Genomic DNA, 21,558 nt, shown 5'->3' on the forward strand with positions numbered 1-21,558 from the left:
CCTTCGAGTCCCTTACGACTGGAGCGTCGTCGCCGTCTCAACAGGGATAGACAAGCCACTGAACTGATATTCTTAAATACCTCTGGCGAACCTGTCGAGGGGGGAGAAGGGAAAAGAAAGAAGGAAAGAGAAAAGGCGTGTGGTGACATGACGTCATAGGTCAGCGCGTGCCTGTCATGTACATTTTTCGTCTTTTGTTCTAGCGTTTTCCACCCCTGAAAAATTGTTTTCCGGCCCGTGGAAAACACCCTTGATCTGAGCACAGCCCAGGTTGGCGTGTTGGTACAAGAGAGATCCGTTGAGGAAGGCAGACTTTATGATCGGGATGAACGTTGGGATCGGAAAACGTGACGCTATTCAGAAGCCCCCCCATCATCGTTCGTACAAGGAAAGTCTCGATGAAAAAGGCACCGATGCGCAGTGGACTTGAGATCATGGGCCCGACTTGTGCAATAATTCGGCAACTGTGCATGTGCATCTCTTGTGGCGTTGCCAGCTATGGGGCCTTCCGGGACAAGTTGAGTCTAGTGAGTTGGGAGCCACAACCCTGGGTCCATGAGATGGCGAGCATTTGTGAGATCGTTGTTGGGTCTGCGATCCCGTTCTCCCTTCAAGGGGAAACCGAGGATACCTCGTTCGCTCGCAAAGGGGGATGTTGTTGGCCTGTATATACCCATACTATCGCAGAGTGTTCGGGGGTCCCCCAATCACGCAGTCAACCCCATACGTCATTGTCCCCCCTTGTACTATCTGCCTATGACGACAATCACCACAAAAATAATACTAACCGGCGCCGCGCGAACCGGAAAGCTTCGGTTTCCCACGCTCCATATTTTGAGACTTTACCACTATTTGCGCCGAAACCTGTAGCTTGCTTTCGTGTCAAGGAACCTAGGAATCTAGATCGGGCGCTACGACGTTTAACTGTGCTCTGACTAGTTGAAGTTGCGTTTGCGTCCCGGGGCATAATTATGGCTGATGATGCTCCTACGAGTGGTACTGCTATTAGGAGCGGTTCAATGACGACCATATCTTCTGGAATTACAGTGTCAACACGACCTCGTCGACCTACCCGGCCTCCGCCCCCCACTCCCACGGAGTATCCTACTCCCAGTGTCAGTGAGGATGTTTCTAGATTACCGATCGATGATAGTGAACTATTCGAGGATTCTCGTGGTGCTGTGACGACCACACATTTCGATGACGCTAACACCCGTGATGCTCCCCCTGCGCTCTTTCTTCAAAGTCCTACACTATTCTTATGAGACCTGAACATGACGCATCTTCTGTCAGCGAAGAGCAAAGTCTAAACATGACCGATGGGTCTCTCATCGATGATGGTCGTCCGCACACTCATGACAACGAACTTACCCACATTCACGAAGAACCAACCGAGTTCGCTGTTGAAAAGACAGAGTTAACTCCGCTACGAGCTCATTACCTGAAAAAAGCCCTCCTCACACTCGAGTTCAACCAAGAGCTAGATTACATCACTTCATTCACTACGTCCCTCCCTCCAAACATCTCCACCCTCTCCCTTTTCGGACCTCCATTCAAACCTTTACCCAAAGATTTCTTTCTTTCTTCCTCTTCCTCTGGCCCCTCCCAATCTCTTCAAGGACAACCGCATATACAAACACTTCGAGATATCCCCTTCCTCCGTTTCATGTTCCGTCAATTCGTCCTTACATTCCCATTCCTCTCCGCAGCTCCTAAAGATTTCTTCCCAAATAAACTTCAACCTTTTCTCGACTCGCTCCTCTCTCGAAACTTCTCCCTCTCCTCCGACCTTTACCTATACCCAACCGAACGTGAACTCATTGAACGGTTCTCCGGTAGTGGTGGTGGCGGAGGGGGCAAGCCAGATGAAGAGAAGGAAGGAAAGGAGAAGATGTTGGGTAAGTTGGAAAAGTATATGTGTTTGTTGCTTGGAGCAGCGATGAGACTTTGGGAGAAGGAAGAGGTGGTTCGATTGACTCAAGGGGATTTGGAAAGACTCGAGAGGAGAATGAGGAAGAGGTATGAGAAGAAAAGGGGCAAGGGGGCAAGGAATAGTGGTATTTTCGAGGTGAATATCGTGTGTGTGAGGAGCGTTGTTGAGAAGAGACATGTCAGGAAGAAGAATCATGATGTGAGCAGCGATTTGATTCAAAAAAAAAGAAAAGAAAAGAAGATTGAGATTATCTTTCGTTTTGATGATTTCAGGAATTCATCATACAGACGCGGAGGAGTGGATTCGATGATATTCATGTCTCGAGGCGGTATGGTGATTTCCGGACCTTTGCAGAAGAGGTAAATCTTCAACTACCTCTCTCCCATCAAACGCTCATATCTTTCCCTTTTCCTAATCTCCCGTTTTTTTGGGATGGTTCATTGAATCAAAGCTCAGTAAGCATCACCCAGGAGTGGACTTACCTTCCCCTCCCGCAAAAGATCGTTCGAGCACGACATCAGGCATGACAACTAACAACAACCCTGTTAACAATGCTCTCCGTAACGCAAAATCTTATCCTAACCTCCGTGAAAACGCTTCAGCCTCTCAGGACTCGCTCACTTCACCTCTAACTCCTTCCACAACCCCACTCCAACGTGAACGAAATCGCCTAACCCTCCGCTCGTACCTCCACGCCCTTCTCTCTCATCCCAATCCTACCATCTCATCTTCGCCTGTCCTTAGAGCGTTCCTCACGATGGATCCTACGAATTTGAGTGAGGAAGAAAAAGTGGATGCGAGAAGGAGGGAGGAGTTGGATAGAGCCAGGGAGGTTGGGAAGAAAGTGTTTGAGGAGGAAGTTAAGGAGAGAGTCGAGAGGGTTAGAGGCGGCGTTAGGGATGTTAAGGGGGACCTTATGGGACCAGGTGAGTTTGGAATGTTTATCTTTTTCTTTTTTCTTTAGTGTACTTTGCTGATATCATCTGGCTTAGATGGTCTTTCGGAGGTGTTTGCGACGGTGAGGGAGGTGGAGAATGCGGAAGATTTACCTCCTCGTTACAGAGCTGTCCTAGAATGGGGAAGAATATCGTAGGTCCCCCCCCCCTCCCCCTTCTCTCTTCACGTTCTCATAAGATTCGGTTTCTTATTTTTTGGTATATGATACGCCCGGCATTTGTTCTAGGCTAGCGTCGACGATCTTTCACCACTTTGTTGCATCTGATACGGCATCCGAGAGTCTTGCGGGGCTGAAACGGATACATGGGTTGATGCCTTATTTTATGATGAAGGGAGTTTTAAAGATTAGCAATCCTGTGGTTATGATTCGAGGTATGTTTGGTCCCTTGTTGTGTTGGGAAGTCGTTTTTGTTTAAGCTTATTTTTTGTTCTCATCTTATTTTCCCATGTGTTGGCACTCTGATGTTGGGTTTTATATGAAGGTGTTATGGATCTGTTCATGGCGACGCCTTTTGGAGGGAAAAGTTTGCTACAGAGGTGAGCAGTCCGGCTTCCCTGCTGTCGGCAAGTGGTCCGTTGTAGTTGATGTACTTTTGTGGCCTAGGATGTTCACGAGCTCCATGACAGAGGAGGTGAAGGAGCTAGAAGAGGAGATACAAGCAGTGAAGGATAAGGTGGAAGATCTTATCCTATGCGAGAAAGTAAGAAATTTTGTGTATGCACCGAAGGAGATCCAGGATGTTTATAAAGCGGATGCTGGTGGGAGAGTCTTTTAATGATACATTCTTTCGTTCTGAACATTTAATGGATTTCAGCCGAAGAGAATTGTAATCTTTTAACGGTTATACTTCGTTCACCCGAAGAGCCAACTTTAAACCGTCCACAGTGGCATCGCGTGGCGCGTGCCACGAAGGCTCACGCGGTGTACGTTCGTCAGCTTGAGGAACGGGACGATTCGGATGAGGACGAAGGACCAGAGGATGAAGATGGTTGGTTGTATGAAGATCTAGGTGTGTTAATTCGGCTCTATGCGAGGTTGAGGGATAGGGAGCAGTTAATCGAGTTGGTGTTTGAGGTGAGGCTGATTCCCCTATGATTGATTGCTTTTGATGTGTTGAGCCGCTTCTTTCATAGGGAACGACGTCGGAGCTTTTGAGGGATATCATTACGATATTTTACTCGCCCCTTGCGCAGGTGTACAAGGCTGCTAGTATTGCCGATTCTATTAGTGATCTGCAAAACTTCATCAATGATTTGATACGGACGGTTGAGAAGGGAGAAGAGAGTAAGTGATTCGATAGCTTCCTTTTTCCCCATGTCAACCCCGACTGACTGCTTCCCTTTGGGGATTATAGTTAGCCAAGAAGATCCATCGCGGACTGTTCAGCTTTTCATCGACCTCGTTGCACGCCACGAGCAAGCGTTCTACAGTTTCGTGCATAAAGTCCATTCGAAGGGCGAAGGATTATTCGATGGTCTTAGGAAATGGATCGAACTTTTCCTCACTTTCGTCCGAGAGGGACTCGGAGGAGGTCAGGAACGAATCAGTCTCGAGTTCATCCTTCCCCATGCGGGTAAGGACCGCGAGGAAATTCTGAAAGAAGTTGACGAGGTGACGTTGTATCATTACAAGCTCAAGGTGGCTTATGAAGCGAAAATCCGGAAACGGTTCCAACGGCAAGTTGGCGCGTCGATCGAGGAGGAACAGGCTACCCAGATACTTGCTGATAACGTGATTGGAGAGTTGCAGTTCGGACAGTTGATCAAAGGCCATGCGGAGGATGTCTTTGCTGAGGATGATGACGATGACGATGAAGAGGACGAGACATCGAGCGATGAGTATTCTAATGAGGATGAGGACGATGAGACGGAGAGTGAGAGTGAAGGTGAGGGTGAGGGGGGCAGCGAGATGGTCACCTCTTCAAGCGGAAGTGCATCACCGGAGTCCTCTAGTCCTTCCTCTCGGCGGTCGTCCACTGAAGTCGAATCCCCACATGATCATATCGGTGGGACCCCAACCAGTGGCGGGAAGCCGATGCCTCCCATTCCGGACGCACAGCGTGAGCCGCGGTTATCCAACGTTGACAAGCCTCTTCCCCCGCCACCATCACCATCGCCATCAGGTCACCGGCGAAACGGCCCTGATGCCAGCGCCGGATCGAACTTGAATGGTTCACAACCTGGTGGGTATAAATTACGCAAACGGCGAAAGGTCGATCAAACGGTGGTTGAACCCCCAGAATTGAGGCATATCCCTAAATTACTACCTATATTCGTAGAGATGGTAAGCTTTTCTCTCAAATGTCGCAATCCATTCTTGGATGTTCCGATACTGATCCGCTTTTCTCACTGCAGGTCTCGCAGTTTCTAACCCCCATAAGAATCAGTAGGAGCTGATACCGTAATACCGACCTTTCACCGCACGTATATTTGCGGATTCCCCGGATTCAGGCGCATTGCCAAGGACACACTTGTTTTTTTAAAGTCTAGTGTAATTGCTGATATTTCTGTATCTTGTTGCCGCTCTCGATCATTTGTTGTACTGAAGCCCCAGCCACCATTGTGTAGAGGACCTTTTGACATTATATGATGACATGTATAGGAATACAATGCGGACGGAGAAAAGAAATGCATTGAGGTAGGTTGGGGGAGGCGACGAATCAAAATGCGTGAGATGCGCCCATGAAGCGCTTGAATGTGTATCTGAAATCTGGTCAGAGTAAAGGATCCAAATAGGACATTTAGGAACGTACCCTAAGAACGCCAGTTCTTTGTTGGTAGGTGACGTGTCGGCTCCAGCAGGCTGGTCGGGAACATTCTCGAGTTCGTCAGTCGGGAAGTAGGAAGTGTCGGTCAGTGACCTGAGGTGTGGAACAAAAGGTGCGTCGATTTGGCGGAGAGCATCCCAGTCGACCCCATAGAAGAAGGGATGAGCTTTGATGTGCTCAACCGGAAGACGATGCTCTTGAGATGTTATCATGCTAATTCGTAGGGTTCCGGATTAGCACTTGGGTTGGTCGAGCAGATGTTTCAGGCGTACCTTCGCACGAGATGCTCAGCCTCGTGACTGAGATGAACATCATCTGGGAAGGCGAGATGTTTCTGCCAATCGATAATTTTCTTGTACGTGTCGTGCGTATTTTCTGAGCAGAATGGTGGGTAACCAACGAGACATTCAAACATAATGGCTCCGAGAGACCACCAGTCACACTCCTTGCCGTAGCCCTGAAGAAGGAATATTTCGGGGGCAATATAGTCAGGCGTTCCGACAGTGGAGAAAGCCTAAATTGATGAGTAATAAGGACTTGAGTACAACAGAAGCATGAGGATTGATCACCAGTTTTCGACGGTTCGCCTTCCATGTTGCAATCTGTTCACGGCTGGACATAGTCAGGTGTATTGGGTTTACCAAGACACTATTGCGAGCCGGGTCTCGGGCACTTGAAGGATTTTCGCCGTTCAACAGCTTGGCGTAATATGCGGAATCATGTTGTTTATGGAAGCCGGTAGAAAGACCGAAATCGGATAGCTTTATGTGGCCATCTTTGTCTATTAAAATATTGTCAGGCTTTATATCGCTGAGATATCCGTTAGGTCCAAGTCTCCGCCCCCAAATATCGTACTAACCGGTGGATGAACCCGAGATTGTGAACAGCCTCAATAGCAAGGACACATTCAGCCATGTAGAAACGTGTCACATCCTCCGAGAACGTGTCGTATTTAATCAGCATCGTCATCAAGTCTCCACCCGGCAGGAATTCCATGATGAGATAGAGGTAAGTGGCGTCTTGGAAGGAGTAATACAGTTGAACGACCCATGGAGAGTTAGACTCAGCAAGAACATCACGTTCTGCTCGAACGTGCGCTAGCTAGCGGATCATGCATCAGAAAAAGCTGAGATCACCAAGTCCAGTTGAGATTACCTGATCTCGCTTGAGCATTTCAGCCTTTTGCAGGGTTTTCATCGCGTAGATCTTTCCAGAGTCGGTCTTCTGCACGAGACGAACCTGTAGCGGGCAAATATATAACATGTACGTTTGGTACAAATTTAAACGAGTCGCGTACCTCTCCGAAAGCACCCTTGCCAATAACCTTCACCGTCCGGAAGTCTGCTAGACCGATTTTCGTTCTTCGTAGTCGTAGAAATTGTGACTCTTTCTTTGCGTGCTGGATCAGTTGGCGTTGTTTGCGGTCATCGGACACTAGCACGTCTGCTTGGAGCCTTCGTTCGAGCTCAACGCGTCTAAATGAGCGATCAAAGGAGCGATTAGTTCAAATTTCTGGGCGTGTAACCAGACCAGGAAATATCTCATGAAATGCAGGTCCTAATTCCCTGTACCCGATGTTCGTCGGTCGACTTACCTGTTGTTCCTTTCGATGGCCGATTCCACCGCGACTTTATAGTAGAGCTCCAGCTTCATCTTTGCGGCAGTGGTCCGAGCAATCGTGTCCTTAGAGAAGGTTCCTGGATTACGTTCGAAGTACACGTAGTCTCCAGTCTTCTTCTCAGACGCAAGGGATTGACGTTGTGGCTGGTTGGGCGGAAATTGTTGATGCTGACCAGCGGCCACCGTCTGACCACTCCGCTGATTTTGTCCATAACCAGAATTGGAGGTATTCATGACACTTAAAAGCTCGAGCCCTGCGTGCTGGATGGGTTCACAGAGATGGAGATCACTTCTGGGCTGCAGGTGGCTCTGGGTTCCGGAAGCAAATCCTTCGATCTTTCAACACGGCCGACAATACACACGCGATCTCGGAGGTGCCATTAAACAAATAGGCTGATTCGACACTTGGGCGTGCCATAGAGTGATGTTTCGATATGAAAGTAATTTGAAATCCTTGGTCTCCTCGTCTGGCCACGAGGAAACGCGCGATTGGAGCCAGTAAGCGCTCAGAGTTTATTTGGCTGTTTTTGTGCACATTTGACAAAACCAGCAAGAATTATCAACTCTCTAGGTAGAGGATGGGTGTCTTTAATCTGGGGCCTACTCTGAGACAGCCCTTGTTGCAGGCTCCGTGCTAAATGAATTATCCATCAATGACTTTGAGCCGCGCAGCATCCCGCCTAGTCTGCTCGAACAATACTTGGGGTCTGTGCCGAGCCTGGAGTCATCTGTCGTTGACGGGCTTGTGTCACGCTACCTTAGGTATTAGACCCCTTGTGCTTGCTCAGCTTTCGCTCACAATGTCCTCCCACAAGCCATCCAGACAGGATGGACCTTGCGCGCCCATTATCTTCGATTTTGCTTTCTGACCGCTCCGACGAAGCAGTTTCAGGGGAAATGTTGGAGATGATTGGCTATGACGAAATAGATTTAGCCATGAGCATAATTTCACAACGACGGCCGTTTGGACAAAAGGTAAAATTTGACTGGCTCTCGAATTCATCTGCTGAAACTGGGCCGTATTCACAGTTGCGTGAGATCGAACTAGACACAAAACCGTCTTCTCAGGCCACTACTAAGCTCAAGCGTGGAAAGAAAGGTCGAGCTGAAGACGAGCCAGGTAACAACCGTTCCGTGTGGCCTTCGTAGCTCCAAGTATGAACGTATTGATAGGCGAAAAGGTGTATTTGACTCCTGAACAAGCTAAGCGCAATATGGAAGCTTCTCTAAGAGTTGGGACCAATCATCCACTTTTCACCCACACGGCGGTTAGTTTTTGTTAGTCAACTGCTGCGGATATTTCACATTCGTGCTGCAGGGGCCTGAGGTACCCGTGTACCCCAATGTATTTGCTTCAAGTTCAAATAACGGGACTATACTCTCATCGTTTGGAACGAAATTCACACTTCCTATTGGGACCACCCGTGAAGACGCAGAAGTGGGTAGGTTACCGCAATGTCGTTGTCATTTGACCAACATCTTGGCAAGGAATGGGAGGAGGTCACAATCCCTCCAGCAAACACGGTGCCTCCACGCATGACTGAGCGTCTGATCAGGATTGCTGATCTTGATCCTCTTGCACGAGGCTCTTTCCCCGTACGTAAGACCTGTGCATGTTCAAGTCTACAGAGCCTAACCCACATGTAGGGATACACAACCCTCAACAGGATACAATCCATTGTTTTCTCCGCAGCCTACAACACCAAGGAGAATCTCTTGATATGCGGTTCGTGATTCTCTCAACTGTACAATTGGGTGCAGTTCTGATAAGCCTTTAGCACCTACTGGCGCAGTTCGTTCTTCGTTCATTGGAAATGGTTTGCATCCGCTGACACTCCATTAAGGGAAAAACAGACATTGCCATGCTCACCATTCTACGAGTTTTAAATGAATACTCCATCAATGGACCTCGGGCGGCCGGTTCCTCAGCAGAAAGCATACATCGCGATGACTTCAAGATCATATACGTGTGCGTTATGTCATGATTTTCAGGGTGCCTCTAACAGTTTAATCGCAGAGCCCCCATGAAAGCTCTGGCGTCGGAAATCGTCCGCAAACTCGGGAAAAGGCTTCAATGGCTTTCAATTCGTGTCAAAGAGCTAACAGGTCTGTGCTGGTTGTCATCGACTGTTTTCCGCCATGCGAGCCTGAAATGGCCATCCGTACCTCAGGGGATATGCAAATGACCCGAGCCGAAATTGCTGAAACCCAAATTATCGTAACAACCCCAGAAAAATGGGACGTTGTAACACGTAAACCAACTGGGGAAGGTGAACTGGCATCAGTAAGCAGTCACTCCAAAAAACGTGTGTAGGGCTTTTTTATAGCGCTTTTATCATGGAAGAAAGTCAAGCTCTTAATAATTGACGAGGTGCATCTGTTGAATGAGGACCGAGGTGCCACGATCGAGACGATTGTAGCTAGAACCCTCCGTCAGGTATATTATCCCATTTCCCTGCACCCGAAGCTCAGTGGTTGCCGTTCAGGTTGAATCGACCCAATCCTTTATCCGAGTTGTGGGACTGAGTGAGCAGTATATTCCATCGTTACCTCACCCCTAACCAATAGAACAGGCGCTACTCTGCCAAATTACGTTGATGTGGCCAAATTCCTCCGGTTGGTTGAAATTTAATTTTTCACGCCTCCATGGCCTAACCCCATCGTTAACAGTGTCTCACCATATACTGGACTATTCTTCTTTGACTCATCATTCCGCCCGATTCCTCTGGAGCAGCGTTTTCTTGGGATCAAAGGCAAAGCAAACTCCCCTCAGTCACGCAGAAGCATGGACAAAGCAGCATTTACAAAAGTCTCAGAACTGATCGAGCAAGGCCATCAAGTTATGGTCTTTGTTCATGCGCGGAAGGAAACAGTCAAGGCTGCCCTAGCATTAAAGGAGGCAGCGACAGTGGAGGGTATCTCCGACGATTTCAGCTCAAAAGATCATCCTCTATTCGAGTTGTATCGTCGAGAGATTGGTGCTTCGAGGAACAAGGAGATGAAAATGCTTTTTGATCACGGCTTCGGAATTCATCACGCTGGAATGCTCCGTTCAGACCGCAACCTAATGGAACGTATGTTCGAGGCTCGCGTGATCAAAGTAAGATGACGCCTTTCAATTCGTCAACATTTTTATTCACCTCATATCCAGGTCTTATGTTGCACAGCAACCTTGGCTTGGGGCGTTAACCTTCCTGCTCATGCTGGTAGGCTTCGTGACACTGACCACCTATCAAGTCTGAGATCTTCCAGTAATAATCAAGGGCACCCAGATATACGATAGTGCTAAGGGGTCGTTTGTGGACTTGTCAGTCCTTGATGTGCTCCAGATATTCGGACGCGCCGGCCGCCCAGGCTTTGAAACAAGTGGAGTTGGCTACATTTGTACCACGCATGATAAGCTCGACCATTATTTGAATGCCGTTACCGCTCAGGTATGTTTGTCGGATGTTTGGATGTCGCTTTGCTAACACAATTTTCAGCATCCGATTGAATCCAAGTAAGTGCTAATGGAACGTTCATCAACCCTCCTTCACGCTTATGCCTTTCGCCCAGGTTTGTCGGGGGGATGACCGATGCCCTCAATGCTGAGATCTCTCTAGGGACCGTTTCAAGTATCACTGACGCTGTACAGTGGGTTGGTTACACATACCTTTTTGTCAGGATGCGACGGAATCCCACAGTGTACGGTAAGCCTCGCTTATTTTTCCACGTCGCTCTGTGAAGTGGAGCCATCATTAGGTATCTCGTATGATGAATTGAGAGAAGATCCTGACCTCCTCAGTCGACGACACCACCTGATCACCACTGCGGCCAAAAAATTATCCGGGGCAAACATGGTCCAGTTCAACGAATCCTCAGGAACGTTCTTAATTAAAGATCACGGAAGGATCGCAGCAAAGTATTATATCAGTCATTCCACCATCGGAATTTTTAACAAGGAGTTGAGGCCCATCATGACGGAGGCTGATGTCCTTGCGTTGCTTAGCATGAGCACCGAGGTATGCGTGTTATTAGTCAGCCGTGGGATCTTCTCTTAGTCTCTTGCTCAGTTTGATCAGATCCAACTTCGAGAATCTGAATTGGAAGAGCTTCGAAGATTATTAGACGAGATACCATGCGAAGTTAAAGTGCGTGGACCGCCTCAGTGTTCTTCTGGATACTGAAGATATTGACAGGACGGTACTGACACCAGTAAAGGAAAAGTCAACATCTTGCTTCAAGCACACGTTTCAGACCTACATGTCGAAGATTTTGCGCTGGTTTCAGATACCGCATACGTAGCTCAGGTACGTAGAGACATTCAGACAGGCCAATGAATCCTCAAGTTAAACCCAGAACGGCGGCCGGATCATACGATCTCTGCTGGAGTTGGCACTTAGTAAGAAATGGGCTAATGTTTCAGCTGTCCTGGCGGCTCTATGCAAAGCCGTTGAAAAGCAGATATGGTCGTTTGAAAACCCTATGAAGCAATTCAAGCTGCATGCGGACCTCTTGCACAATTTGAGGAGCCGAGCAAATGACTTTACGCCTGCAGAACTGGCAACCAAAACATCGGCTGAGCTTGGGCGGCTTCTTCACATGAATGACCGGCATGGGGCTGCTCTTTTGAAAGCTGCAAAACAGTTCCCGTCTGCCGAGATCACTTATGCGCTCCGACCGCTGAGTCCTTGTCTACTCAAAATATCGGTTCGCATCACACCGACTTTCGAGTGGAATAATAAACTCCACGGAGTCAGTGAACCGTTTTGGATATGGGTAGAAGACCATTCCGGAGCAAACATACTGCAGCACTCACATCTTCAGTTTCGGCAAGGTGGTGGACCGCTAGAAGTTGATTTCATCCTTGGCATAAACGATCAGCCTCCACCTTCTGTCACTCTCCGAATTCTGTCGGACACATGGCTAGGAGCAGAGGAAGAGGTGCCTATCTCGCTTGAGGACCTCATAATGCCGCAAACCGCGTTAAGCCACTTAGAACGATTGGAGATACCTTTCCTACCTTTTAGTGCATTAAATGATGCTGATTTGGAGAGGACGTACGGGTCCACTATGCGGAGGTTCAATTCTATCCAAACTCGGTGCTTCTGGAGCTTATACAGGATGTCCCGGAACGTCAGTATCTGTGGGCCGGTATCCGGTGGGAAGTCGCTTTGTGGACACCTTGCGGTATGGTATGTGTCCTCACTTCAAATGCATTGTTGGGGCTAAAATGAAGCAGGCGCAATTTATCAAAGTGCCCAACCAAACATTCCATTGTCGTCATGCCATCTGCCCACGAAGCAAGGGTCTTGGCTACAACTTTGCGCGAGCTCAGCCATGAACTTAGAGTGGACGTTTTGACCTCAAAGGCAGGCGGGCGCCTGATGGCTAGACCCAAGGCTGTAGTGATTATTACCCCTGGCGTCCTTCTTGCCTGCCTGGATGATCCAAAGAATCGCGACTTCTTTCAAAACCTATCGCTTGTGGTCTGTGAAAATTTGGAACTACTTAACGACGAATACGAGATTGCGGTATCTTTGCTACTTCACGTTACACAATCGGTGCCGGTCAGATTTGTCGCCATTAGTGCCTCCCTTAACGATCCACTTGACTTATCGCGGTGGCTTCGAATAAAGGCCGAAGATATATTCAACTTTTCCCCCAACGACCGCGATCAGTTGCTGCCCCCGCCAGAGTACCACCCTTCCCCCCTACGCCATTCCCCAGCTTTGTTCAAGTCCATGATCCGACCAGTTCATTCCATTTTACGATCTAACCGGGAGAAGAGCACCATTGTCTTTGTGCCATCACGAAGTCAATGTCGCGTTATAGCAAACGATCTCCTAACTCGAAGTGCAGCGGAGATGGATACACGGGGATTTCTTGGGAGTGAAACAGATATTCAGGACCTAGAATTTCGCCTCACCAACATTCGCGACCGATCGCTAATGGACGTGTTGTTGCATGGAATTGGGGTATATCATCAAGGACAGCATTCCACTGACCGGCTAGCTATTCTTGAACTCTTCACAGAGGGTGCCATCAGCGTCTTGATTGTCCCCCATGATCTATGCTGGACGCTCCCGGTGCATGCTAATGTCGTTATTGCAATGGGGACGCAGTATTTGCAAATCGAGGATACGGAGATATCCAGGGGTCACCGACGCTTCATCAACTATCCCATTCAAGAACTAGTACGCATGCAAGGTCTCGCTGTACGATCAGGGCAAAGTGGCGCTTTTCACCTTTTTTGCCAGGCGGAAGAGCGTGACACGTTCATCCGCTACTTCGAAGACGGGCTGCCACTAGAGTCGACTCTACATGGTTTGAATGGTACGCCTTCCAAAGCCCTTATGTCGTGGCTGGCTGGACGGAGAGCGAGCGGGTCGATAAGAGGAAAGCAGGATATGATGGACTTTTTATCTTCTACGTTCTTGGCGAGGCGGATAAGGAGCAATCCGGTCTACTACGATACTCGACCAGCACTGGTTGAAGAAAGACTGTCTTCAATGGTTGGCGAGCTTTTCGAACAAACGGAGGTGACCCAGGCTTCGACGACACTTCCAGCGATGGCCAGTTGAGTCTGAACCATGTAGGTTCAGGATCCATTAAACTCCAAAGTGTTTGCAAAGCTATCTATGATCAATACGAAACCATTTTTCGCTTCAAATCCACCATAAATTGGGTTGATCCGAGAAAGATTGCGTGTGTGAATGAAAAGACAATGAGTATCAACACTTGGGGAATCGCTGCAGCCTGGAATGGGAACCGAAACAGCTAAAGGCTCTGTCTCTATGTGACGGCGCGCAGCTAGGAATTACTTGATGGAGAATAAATCTCCATCAGTTGATTCGGTGGTAATCAGAACAATATCGTGTTGACAATAATCACAACGTGGTGAACTTGGACAGTTACAGTTTATTGGTCGCGTGGATATTGGTTCTACAGGATTTCGCGGGCATTTGGCGATCAATGGCGTCCATCTTTTAAAAAGCTTTAAAGATCGTGTACGGCAAGAAACGATAGGGAGGGCTTGGCACGACCTTAATCGTTTAACTTCTATGATGCGACTATCTCCTGTGATTCTTCTTTCCTTCGTTATTCTCAGTGTCAGAGTCGTCTTGTCATCTCCAACATTATACCTCATTGGGGATAGCACTATAGCACCGCACGATGCCTCCGAGGGCATCCAAGGGTGAGGCTACGCTTCGCTGCACAACACAGCACCTTCAGCTGAAGATCTAGAAGTTGGGGCGTCGAAGTTACACCATTTTTCCAAGGTATCAACATCGTGAACAAAGCCGCTTCCGGGAGGAGTGCACGAAGCTATATACGCGAAGGAAAATGGGCCGATGTTCAAAGTTCACTGATTTCGGGCGACTGTAAAGTGCTCAGGATTTGGAGGTCCCGTGATGCTGAATTCGCGATCGGTTGCAGATGTGCTCATTCAGTTCGGCCACAACGATGGTGGCAACCCCCTCAAGAGCGACCGGGCACCCGTTTATGGAACGAACGATTCTGTCACTCAAAACGTCACACTCTCAGATGGAACCACCGAAATCGTACACACCTTTACCTAGTCAGCTTAACCTTGAAGACACTGTTAATCGCCCCTGACTTATATTATCCTTTCCCTCCCCTCCCATATTGTAGTTATCTGTATTATCACCTCACTATGCAGTTCGACCCACTCGGCACTGACTCCTTCTTTCTCTATTTAGGAGGACGATGGTCGATGGCGCTAACTCCAAAGGTGCTACACCATCATCGCGTCGCAAACCCCCGATAACCCATACGACAACTCTACTACTATTGCTTACAATCCTCCTAGGGTAGGTTATGCGAAAGCATCCACAGACGAATGTCAATTGACCTACGTTATAGTTTGTCGCGTATGCCAAAGAAGTGGCCAGTCTCAAGGTGAGCGACTGGGTTGACGTTTTCATGTGTCACGCACTGAAACATAAGCACGTCAGGACATCCCTTACGTTGATCACTTTTCGGTTTGTGTTCTCTCTAGGCCATTTGTTTCCGAATCCTAAAGTCACAAAATATAGGCAGTAATTTGGATATTCGCAAAATTGGGAGAGACGACGGTGGACGAATTCTATCCACGGGACCACACCCACACCAACATGGCCGGCGCTCAACAAGTTGCACGGGCTTTCATCCCGGCTTAAGGTGCTTTGCTGCAAATGGAGTGTTGGCGGATTACGTCGATGTTACAGATTTCCAAACGAGCGATGAATGTGGCTCAAATGATCAGTGCTGCGTTCCTTTCATAGGATGAGCGCTTCCCTTCCGTCAAAGACGTTCGCACTTACTTACAATGGAGGATTTTCTTGTCGGGCTTATTTTCTTTTCCCCCATTATTGAACTGTAGTGGGCTAAACGTTCGACTTGTATCCATTCATAACACTGATCGAGTTTGCACTGAGCGCACATCGCTGGTCCTCGAAATGGTTGGTTCTGCTGGATAGGAACGTTGCTAAACCCTCGGCTGGGGAACAATTGCCATGACTATTGAAGCTAATTGTGGTTCAGAATTGCCCCCCCCTCACTGTGATAAGCGTGGTTCTTGCTTACAGCCTACCGCTAGTATAACTCATATGCAGGCGATGGTTCACGCTTCATTATGTAATTGTGATGTACCTGTCTACCACATAGCCTCATCACCGAGATCCTCGATTTCTTATTTATGGAATAACTTATTGTGAAATTACCAGTTCCACCGGTCGGGAAGATGCACACCATTCCTCAAGTAACTCGCGGCACCAGGCACTTGAAATTTGCGGCGATGTGACGGCACTTCCCGAGGCAGCAGTCTATTTGTGATTTCCCTCTAGGCAGGTAACCAGCATCTCTCTGAAGCGGCCTCTATAGATAGAATTTCCCTCTGCGTGCCGTTGGTTTACTGGCGATCTTATTGGTGCAGTTGCAATTAGGAAAATGAGCATTTGCCTCGGAGTTTGCACCGCGACAATATTCGGGAGGTTCGCGGATAGAAGGGGGAAATGCCAACAGAAGTTTTCCTCGGAACGCCCTGAGTCCACCATTGATGGACGTCTCCAAGTGGCCATTCAGTCGTTGATGGGTGAAACACTGTACTAGACCGCCCCCTCAGATTTTGGTTACGACTGATTCTTTTCAGTCTGAAACACTTGTCCATAACTGCATTTTTAGCATGCCAGTCTGCCGTTCAACTGATGCTATCCCCCCTGATTTCGACGAGAAGTACCATCATGCGCAGCCATGCTATCCTCCTCGTTAGCGGGGTTTTCAAAGTTCTCGCTGCTCCCGTATCACTGCCCACCAGTCTGAACCAATCGCCGATCAACTCGGCGCGACTATGCTGTTGCCTATCTTGGACGTTTCAGACGTGTCTCCGGCTAAGATTACGACCACTCCCTCTGAGGGCTCCTCTGCTTCGGATTTTTCGGTTTTGGCTCCAACCTCAATTTCTGATCTCCCCCAAGTTTCGTTCTTTCAAACCTCATCCTCCCAGGATCCTTCACCTCCCGCAACCAGCACTATTTTCGTTGTAGAAATGACTCCTGCTCCTGTGATCGTTACTTTGACCAGCGGCGTCGGTGTGCCACCTTTTCCGATATCCATGTCGCCAATTATGTCTGGACCGACTCTAGATCCCACTCCCTCGTCCCTGGATCCTGTTGTATCGCCTCCTGGGTGGCCTACACCTGTGATCATCTCTCAACCTCTGTCAAATATCCCCACTCCACTTCCACCAAATCTATCCCAGCCATCGCCCTCTGAATTGCCATTACCCTCGCCTCTCCCCCTGAACAATGCATCCCCCATCATGGCAGCATATTACCCTGATTGGGTATCTGGGGAAATTCCACCCGAGGCGGTGGATTTTGACCGTTTTGATTGGGTAGATTTCGGTGAGCTACCCCCTTGCATTATTGTACCACATGTTGTCCGACTGACGTGATGCAACGCATCAGCATTTGCGATCCCTACTTCTACATATGGTCTATCCTTTGAACAGGATGATTCACTCCAATTGCTCGATCGACTTGTAAAATCTGCTCATTCCAAAGGGAAGCGTGTCAAATTGAGTATCGGGGGTTGGGGAGGCTCCAAGTACTTCTCCCCAGCCGTATGCACACCGAACAGCCGGTCTACTTTTGTTGCAAACGTTGTTACCATATATCTGGAACACCAATTAGATGGGATCGATATGTACGCAAATTTTTATTAGCCCGATTTCTACTGCTCACCTTTGTTTTGTCTATACAGTGACTGGGAGTATCCCGGACAACAAGGAATGTCGGATGAGATAACATCCCCATCTGACACTTCCAACCTCGTCCTTTTCCTCAGGCAACTTCGTGCCGCCCTTCCTCCCGGTGCACTCCTTACTGCGGCCGTTCCTCCTTCAGTATATAGAACTGCGTCAAAGTCCTTCATCCCCGCATTCTCTTCTATCCTCGATTACATCCTCTTGATGAACTACGACGTTTGGGGCGAGTCTTCATCCCAGCCTGGTCCAAACGCGCCACTCTCTGATGCATGTGGGAATAGTACACAGCCTGATGCGAGCGTTCAAGGTGGTGTCGATGCATGGACTAGAGCAGGGTTTCCCCGGAAGAAGATCTTATTGGGTGTGCCAAATTATGGATATTTGCAGAAGTCGGACAAAACGTCGCTCAGGCAAAGGAGACGGCGGGATGGCGTAGCACCGGCAGAAGCATACCTTGGCGATAATGGCACGTCACAAAATCTCTTAGTCAATGGTGGCTCTGCCCCAGGCTTCGTAACATTAACAGGTGGAGACCCTCAGATAACGTTTACAAACCTTATCAAGCAGGGCGTGCTTCAATGTTCTGCATCATCAGACCAATTCGCGACTTATACGGCATCGGGAGGGTTCTCGCGCTTCTGGGATTCTTGCTCATCTACGCCATTCCTCCGCTCGTCGGCCTCTCGCCAGTTCGTAACATACGATGATCCATACTCACTCTACCTCAAGGCGAAGCTCGCTAGGGAACTCGATATCGCTGGTGTGAACATATTTGATATCCGCGATACACCGAGTTGGGATCTAACGGATGCATTGCGGGCTGGACTGGGACTACCAACCTCTATGCCAGCACCCATCGTTTCGTCACTTGCCAGTCAATCTGCGTTCGATGGGTTGCGCACGGATGAAGGAATGATTGGTACTGCGTAGACAACACAACCTATTTCAGTATCCGATTTCTATTTTTCTACTTTTTGTTATTGATTCGTCAATTAGAAGTGTCTCTATACGTATATACATCGCTGATCTAGACTTCGAATATACGACTACTTATGATACAAATTGAATGTGCTTCGCGCATTACAAACTGCACGCGAACAAGGGTGTTAAGAAGTGTTGATTGGCCAAATTCATGCTCAAGATGAGCGAAAACGACGTCCGACTGATTATCGTGCCAATAGTGCATCGAATGCCTCCTTCACAGCCTTCTCAAAAACATCTTGAACGCCAGGACAAAGAATTTTCAAGCCGTCGCAGACTTTGTCCCAATCTCCACGTGCAAACTCTCGCCCCCGGCGATTACCACATTGAACAAAATGAGCGAGGGATGATAACGAGCTCTTTTCTTGAGCAGTGAAGGGAATAGGTTTGGTAGGTCTATCTCGCTCAGATATTGGTCGCCATTCTGAAAGAAAATCAACACATTGCGATAAGGACCATCTCTCATGCTCCACGGAAGAGATAGGGGGCAGCGGAAGAGAGGGCTTCGGGGAAGTACGAGAGGATGAGCTCTTGCGATCAGCGAGAGGTGGTCGAGCATGAATCGAATCCGACGATCCTTCGGTTTTCTGTGAGAACTGATCCTGCAATTTATGGTAACATTCGATGGTTGTTTCCACTATCGGGTAAAGAGCCGATTGGAGGTAAGCGATCAGTTGGTCTCGAAGTTCGTCCCTGGGATCTATAGCATATTCAGATACCGAAGAGGGTCGCATCTCTTCGTCGAGGTCCATCCCCGCCGCAATGTCATTATTCGAGGGCATTTCAGGAATCTTGCGAGGCGCTTGAGTTTGCGATGCAGCCCGTGCCCAGTCAGGGCTTCGATCTCTTCGCCTTTGACCACTTTTTCGTCGGTTTCCGGCAGAGCGTGTATAATTCTGACCCATTGCATAAGGGGGCCTGCGTTTGTATCGGCGTCAAGGCGCAATTCCAGATTCGGATCGACTTCCCTGAGCAGGTCACGAAGTGTCCAATTAGGGTGCGGCTGGCGATAGGAACTCCTGCGCAAGTTGTTGAGCTACTAGTAGGGGAAAGTCACAATCCACTTCACCGTTTGATAAACACTGGGCGGCACAATTTTGATCCATAGTGAGAACCGTCCATCGACCACTAGGTGCCTGCATCCATTCGAACAATACACAATCGATGATGAAACCGTCAGGATTTTCCTACAAAGCCCGAGGTCGATCACCAACTCACTCCTCGAGGTGGCAGTATAGACGTACTTTCCCGGATTGATAATAATAGTTGCGCCAAGAGCCACTGTCGACCAAAGTTGCAGAATCACGTTGTCCTCGGACAGCGCCTTTTTTCATGAGCTCGCTGACAGCCCATTTATTTGCCTCCTGCGCTTCCGATTGACACGAACGCGAAGCGTTCTTTCGCAATCCGTCAAGTTCGGCCATGACAATACCAGGCAGCAAGATAGACATGAACATATCATTGTTCAAATAAATGAATTTGACGAGTTCATCAACCAGAGCAAGACACGATATCATGACATTTGTGTCTGGAACAATGGTGACGTGCCCCATCCCCAATGAAGGAAACTGTCAGAATATCGAGCGTTACTTTGTGGGTCGGTGAACATGACGGGCTGGGGCCGCACTCCATAATCGACTTCCATCGCTGAGGCAATTTCCTCCAATTCGGGTCTTAGTATAATATCAGATTGACGCAGGTTAGATGCTCGCATCTCCGATAACGCCAATGCCACATCCTCAGCAAGCTCGTATTCCATGAGTTCAGAAGTTTCTGCCTCAGAATCCCACGATCCAGAAAGAACGACTAGCTGAGGTCCTGGTGTTGAAGTGTACCGATTGGATTGTGAGTTCCATGAGTTCCACCCGTCGGAATAAGTGGCCATGTTGACGTTGAAAGTGTCGTTTTCGCGGAAATTGAATTGAATTCGCTTGTATTTACCTTTGTTTATCTCGATGTCACAACCCCACATTGCTCATGTCGAGAAGAACATCAGAACCGGTTCAGGTCGTTGATCTACGCGGGAAGGGGAAACCAGTGTTTATGAGCGTCCCCGTAAAAGTTCCCTGAAGAAGAAACGTCGACCATCAGATGCCTTGCCATTGGCGATTCAAACCCAGCCTCAGCCAGCCTCAATCCTCCAAAAGCCAAAATCCTACGACAATGATGATCCTTCGACTAGTTATGGTACATCATATCCAGCCCAACGACAAAATAATGCTTATGCTCCAGGTCAATCACAGTCCTACGCCAACCGAGAGCAACGTGTGGTACCTGGCGAGCAGGTCGTGTACATAGCTAGTGGACAGCCAATCGTTATAGTTGATGAACGAAGGAACAAGAACACCCCACTCCCTACAGTCATCCGTAATGGACAAGTGATTATGGGTGATTCTCCTGTCACTTGGAAGGGCCCGGATGCACGTCTTCACCAGCATCATCCAACCCAAACTCACACACGCTCACGAACTATTTCGAATGCGTCAAACCCAACCCCTATAACTCCCGTTACACCTTCCAGCAATGTCTACGTGACTAGCAAAACTTCGACACCGCAATCGCGGCCAAAGAGTTTGACTGAACATTCAGATGCACCAGTGAACTCTCCCCCCAAAAGGCGGATGTGGGGACATGAACACCCTCAAAAACCGCCCTGGGGCCACCATGAGCATCGATGCCGATCAAATTATCATGGGTAGTGCCGCCTGTGACGTTGATGAATGTGGCGCTGATCGTTTGATCACACAGGTTGCAGGAACAGATCATGGGCTTTCTCACACGCTCTAGGGATCGCGTCCAAGAAGGGAAGCGGCAGAGAGAAGAGGCCCGAAGAGAACGTTCCGAGGAAAGAGAGCGCCGAAGAGAGAATTTCGAAGGAATGTTCAGTCACGATGGAATGGGAGAAAAGATGCGCTCCTCTGGTGAAATAATAGGCAATGCACGTGAGGCGGGCATCCCTTGCGCTCCGTATATCGGGTAATTGATCATGTCGAAATATGGGTTCCTATCTATGGGCAGTTCATGCTGGGTCGATATCTATGCCAGGAGGG

General features: G+C 48.6%; 7 protein-coding genes across 7 annotated transcripts; 4 read left to right on the forward strand and 3 right to left on the reverse strand.

Moving 5' to 3' along the window:
* The first annotated feature begins 846 nt into the window (after positions 1-846).
* Positions 847-5,508, forward strand: EI90DRAFT_3040179 (uncharacterized protein). The gene is made up of 12 exons (XM_039059001.1): positions 847-1,181; positions 1,247-2,131; positions 2,206-2,292; positions 2,385-2,859; positions 2,926-3,022; positions 3,117-3,262; positions 3,373-3,427; positions 3,495-3,649; positions 3,706-3,965; positions 4,025-4,175; positions 4,246-5,174; positions 5,246-5,508. The coding sequence occupies exons 1-12, from the start codon at positions 972-974 to the stop codon at positions 5,285-5,287; spliced, it is 3,492 nt and encodes a 1,163-aa protein (XP_038920933.1). The 5' UTR covers positions 847-971; the 3' UTR covers positions 5,288-5,508.
* On the reverse strand, positions 5,370-7,490 carry EI90DRAFT_3279482 (AGC/NDR protein kinase; the record flags this gene model as incomplete). Its single annotated transcript, XM_039066672.1, has 9 exons — positions 5,370-5,593; positions 5,644-5,871; positions 5,931-6,172; positions 6,228-6,468; positions 6,518-6,759; positions 6,814-6,897; positions 6,956-7,133; positions 7,253-7,422; positions 7,473-7,490. 9 exons carry the CDS (start codon positions 7,488-7,490, stop codon positions 5,551-5,553), a joined length of 1,446 nt encoding a protein of 481 aa, XP_038920934.1. The 3' UTR covers positions 5,370-5,550.
* Positions 7,491-7,610: 120 nt separating this feature from the next.
* On the forward strand, positions 7,611-13,924 carry EI90DRAFT_3040182 (Sec63-domain-containing protein). The gene is made up of 26 exons (XM_039059002.1): positions 7,611-7,776; positions 7,833-7,849; positions 7,905-8,040; positions 8,094-8,253; positions 8,308-8,398; positions 8,452-8,546; positions 8,597-8,716; positions 8,767-8,874; positions 8,926-9,004; positions 9,057-9,070; positions 9,123-9,247; positions 9,296-9,384; positions 9,450-9,562; positions 9,623-9,715; positions 9,765-9,804; positions 9,852-9,894; positions 9,949-10,378; positions 10,430-10,484; positions 10,531-10,712; positions 10,761-10,777; positions 10,834-10,967; positions 11,020-11,279; positions 11,331-11,408; positions 11,457-11,567; positions 11,617-12,452; positions 12,500-13,924. The coding sequence occupies exons 1-26, from the start codon at positions 7,703-7,705 to the stop codon at positions 13,839-13,841; spliced, it is 4,842 nt and encodes a 1,613-aa protein (XP_038920935.1). The 5' UTR covers positions 7,611-7,702; the 3' UTR covers positions 13,842-13,924.
* A 397-nt stretch (positions 13,925-14,321) lies between these two features.
* EI90DRAFT_3118155 (SGNH hydrolase-type esterase domain-containing protein) lies at positions 14,322-15,440 on the forward strand (the record flags this gene model as incomplete). Its single annotated transcript, XM_039063065.1, has 8 exons — positions 14,322-14,455; positions 14,509-14,642; positions 14,698-14,839; positions 14,914-14,940; positions 15,014-15,092; positions 15,145-15,180; positions 15,237-15,263; positions 15,318-15,440. The coding sequence occupies 8 exons, from the start codon at positions 14,322-14,324 to the stop codon at positions 15,438-15,440; spliced, it is 702 nt and encodes a 233-aa protein (XP_038920936.1).
* Positions 15,441-17,080: 1,640 nt separating this feature from the next.
* Positions 17,081-18,457, forward strand: EI90DRAFT_2907902 (glycoside hydrolase superfamily; the record flags this gene model as incomplete). The annotated part of the gene is made up of 3 exons (XM_039054302.1): positions 17,081-17,165; positions 17,229-17,466; positions 17,524-18,457. The coding sequence occupies 3 exons, from the start codon at positions 17,081-17,083 to the stop codon at positions 18,455-18,457; spliced, it is 1,257 nt and encodes a 418-aa protein (XP_038920937.1).
* Positions 18,458-18,521: 64 nt separating this feature from the next.
* Positions 18,522-20,435, reverse strand: EI90DRAFT_3040188 (uncharacterized protein). Its single transcript, XM_039059003.1, has 4 exons — positions 19,753-20,435; positions 19,578-19,695; positions 19,473-19,527; positions 18,522-19,426 (listed from the first exon to the last, which is right to left on the reverse strand). The coding sequence occupies exons 1-4, from the start codon at positions 20,059-20,061 to the stop codon at positions 18,694-18,696; spliced, it is 1,215 nt and encodes a 404-aa protein (XP_038920938.1). The 5' UTR covers positions 20,062-20,435; the 3' UTR covers positions 18,522-18,693.
* Positions 20,436-20,616: 181 nt separating this feature from the next.
* EI90DRAFT_2453466 (uncharacterized protein) lies at positions 20,617-21,182 on the reverse strand. The gene is made up of 2 exons (XM_039053045.1): positions 21,023-21,182; positions 20,617-20,934 (listed from the first exon to the last, which is right to left on the reverse strand). The coding sequence occupies exons 1-2, from the start codon at positions 21,091-21,093 to the stop codon at positions 20,754-20,756; spliced, it is 252 nt and encodes an 83-aa protein (XP_038920939.1). The 5' UTR covers positions 21,094-21,182; the 3' UTR covers positions 20,617-20,753.
* Positions 21,183-21,558: the final 376 nt, after the last annotated feature.

Source organism: Cantharellus anzutake (genome assembly GCF_015039405.1).
Source record: "Cantharellus anzutake strain C23 chromosome Unknown EI90scaffold_7, whole genome shotgun sequence".
Classification (NCBI taxonomy): domain Eukaryota; kingdom Fungi; phylum Basidiomycota; class Agaricomycetes; order Cantharellales; family Hydnaceae; genus Cantharellus; species Cantharellus anzutake.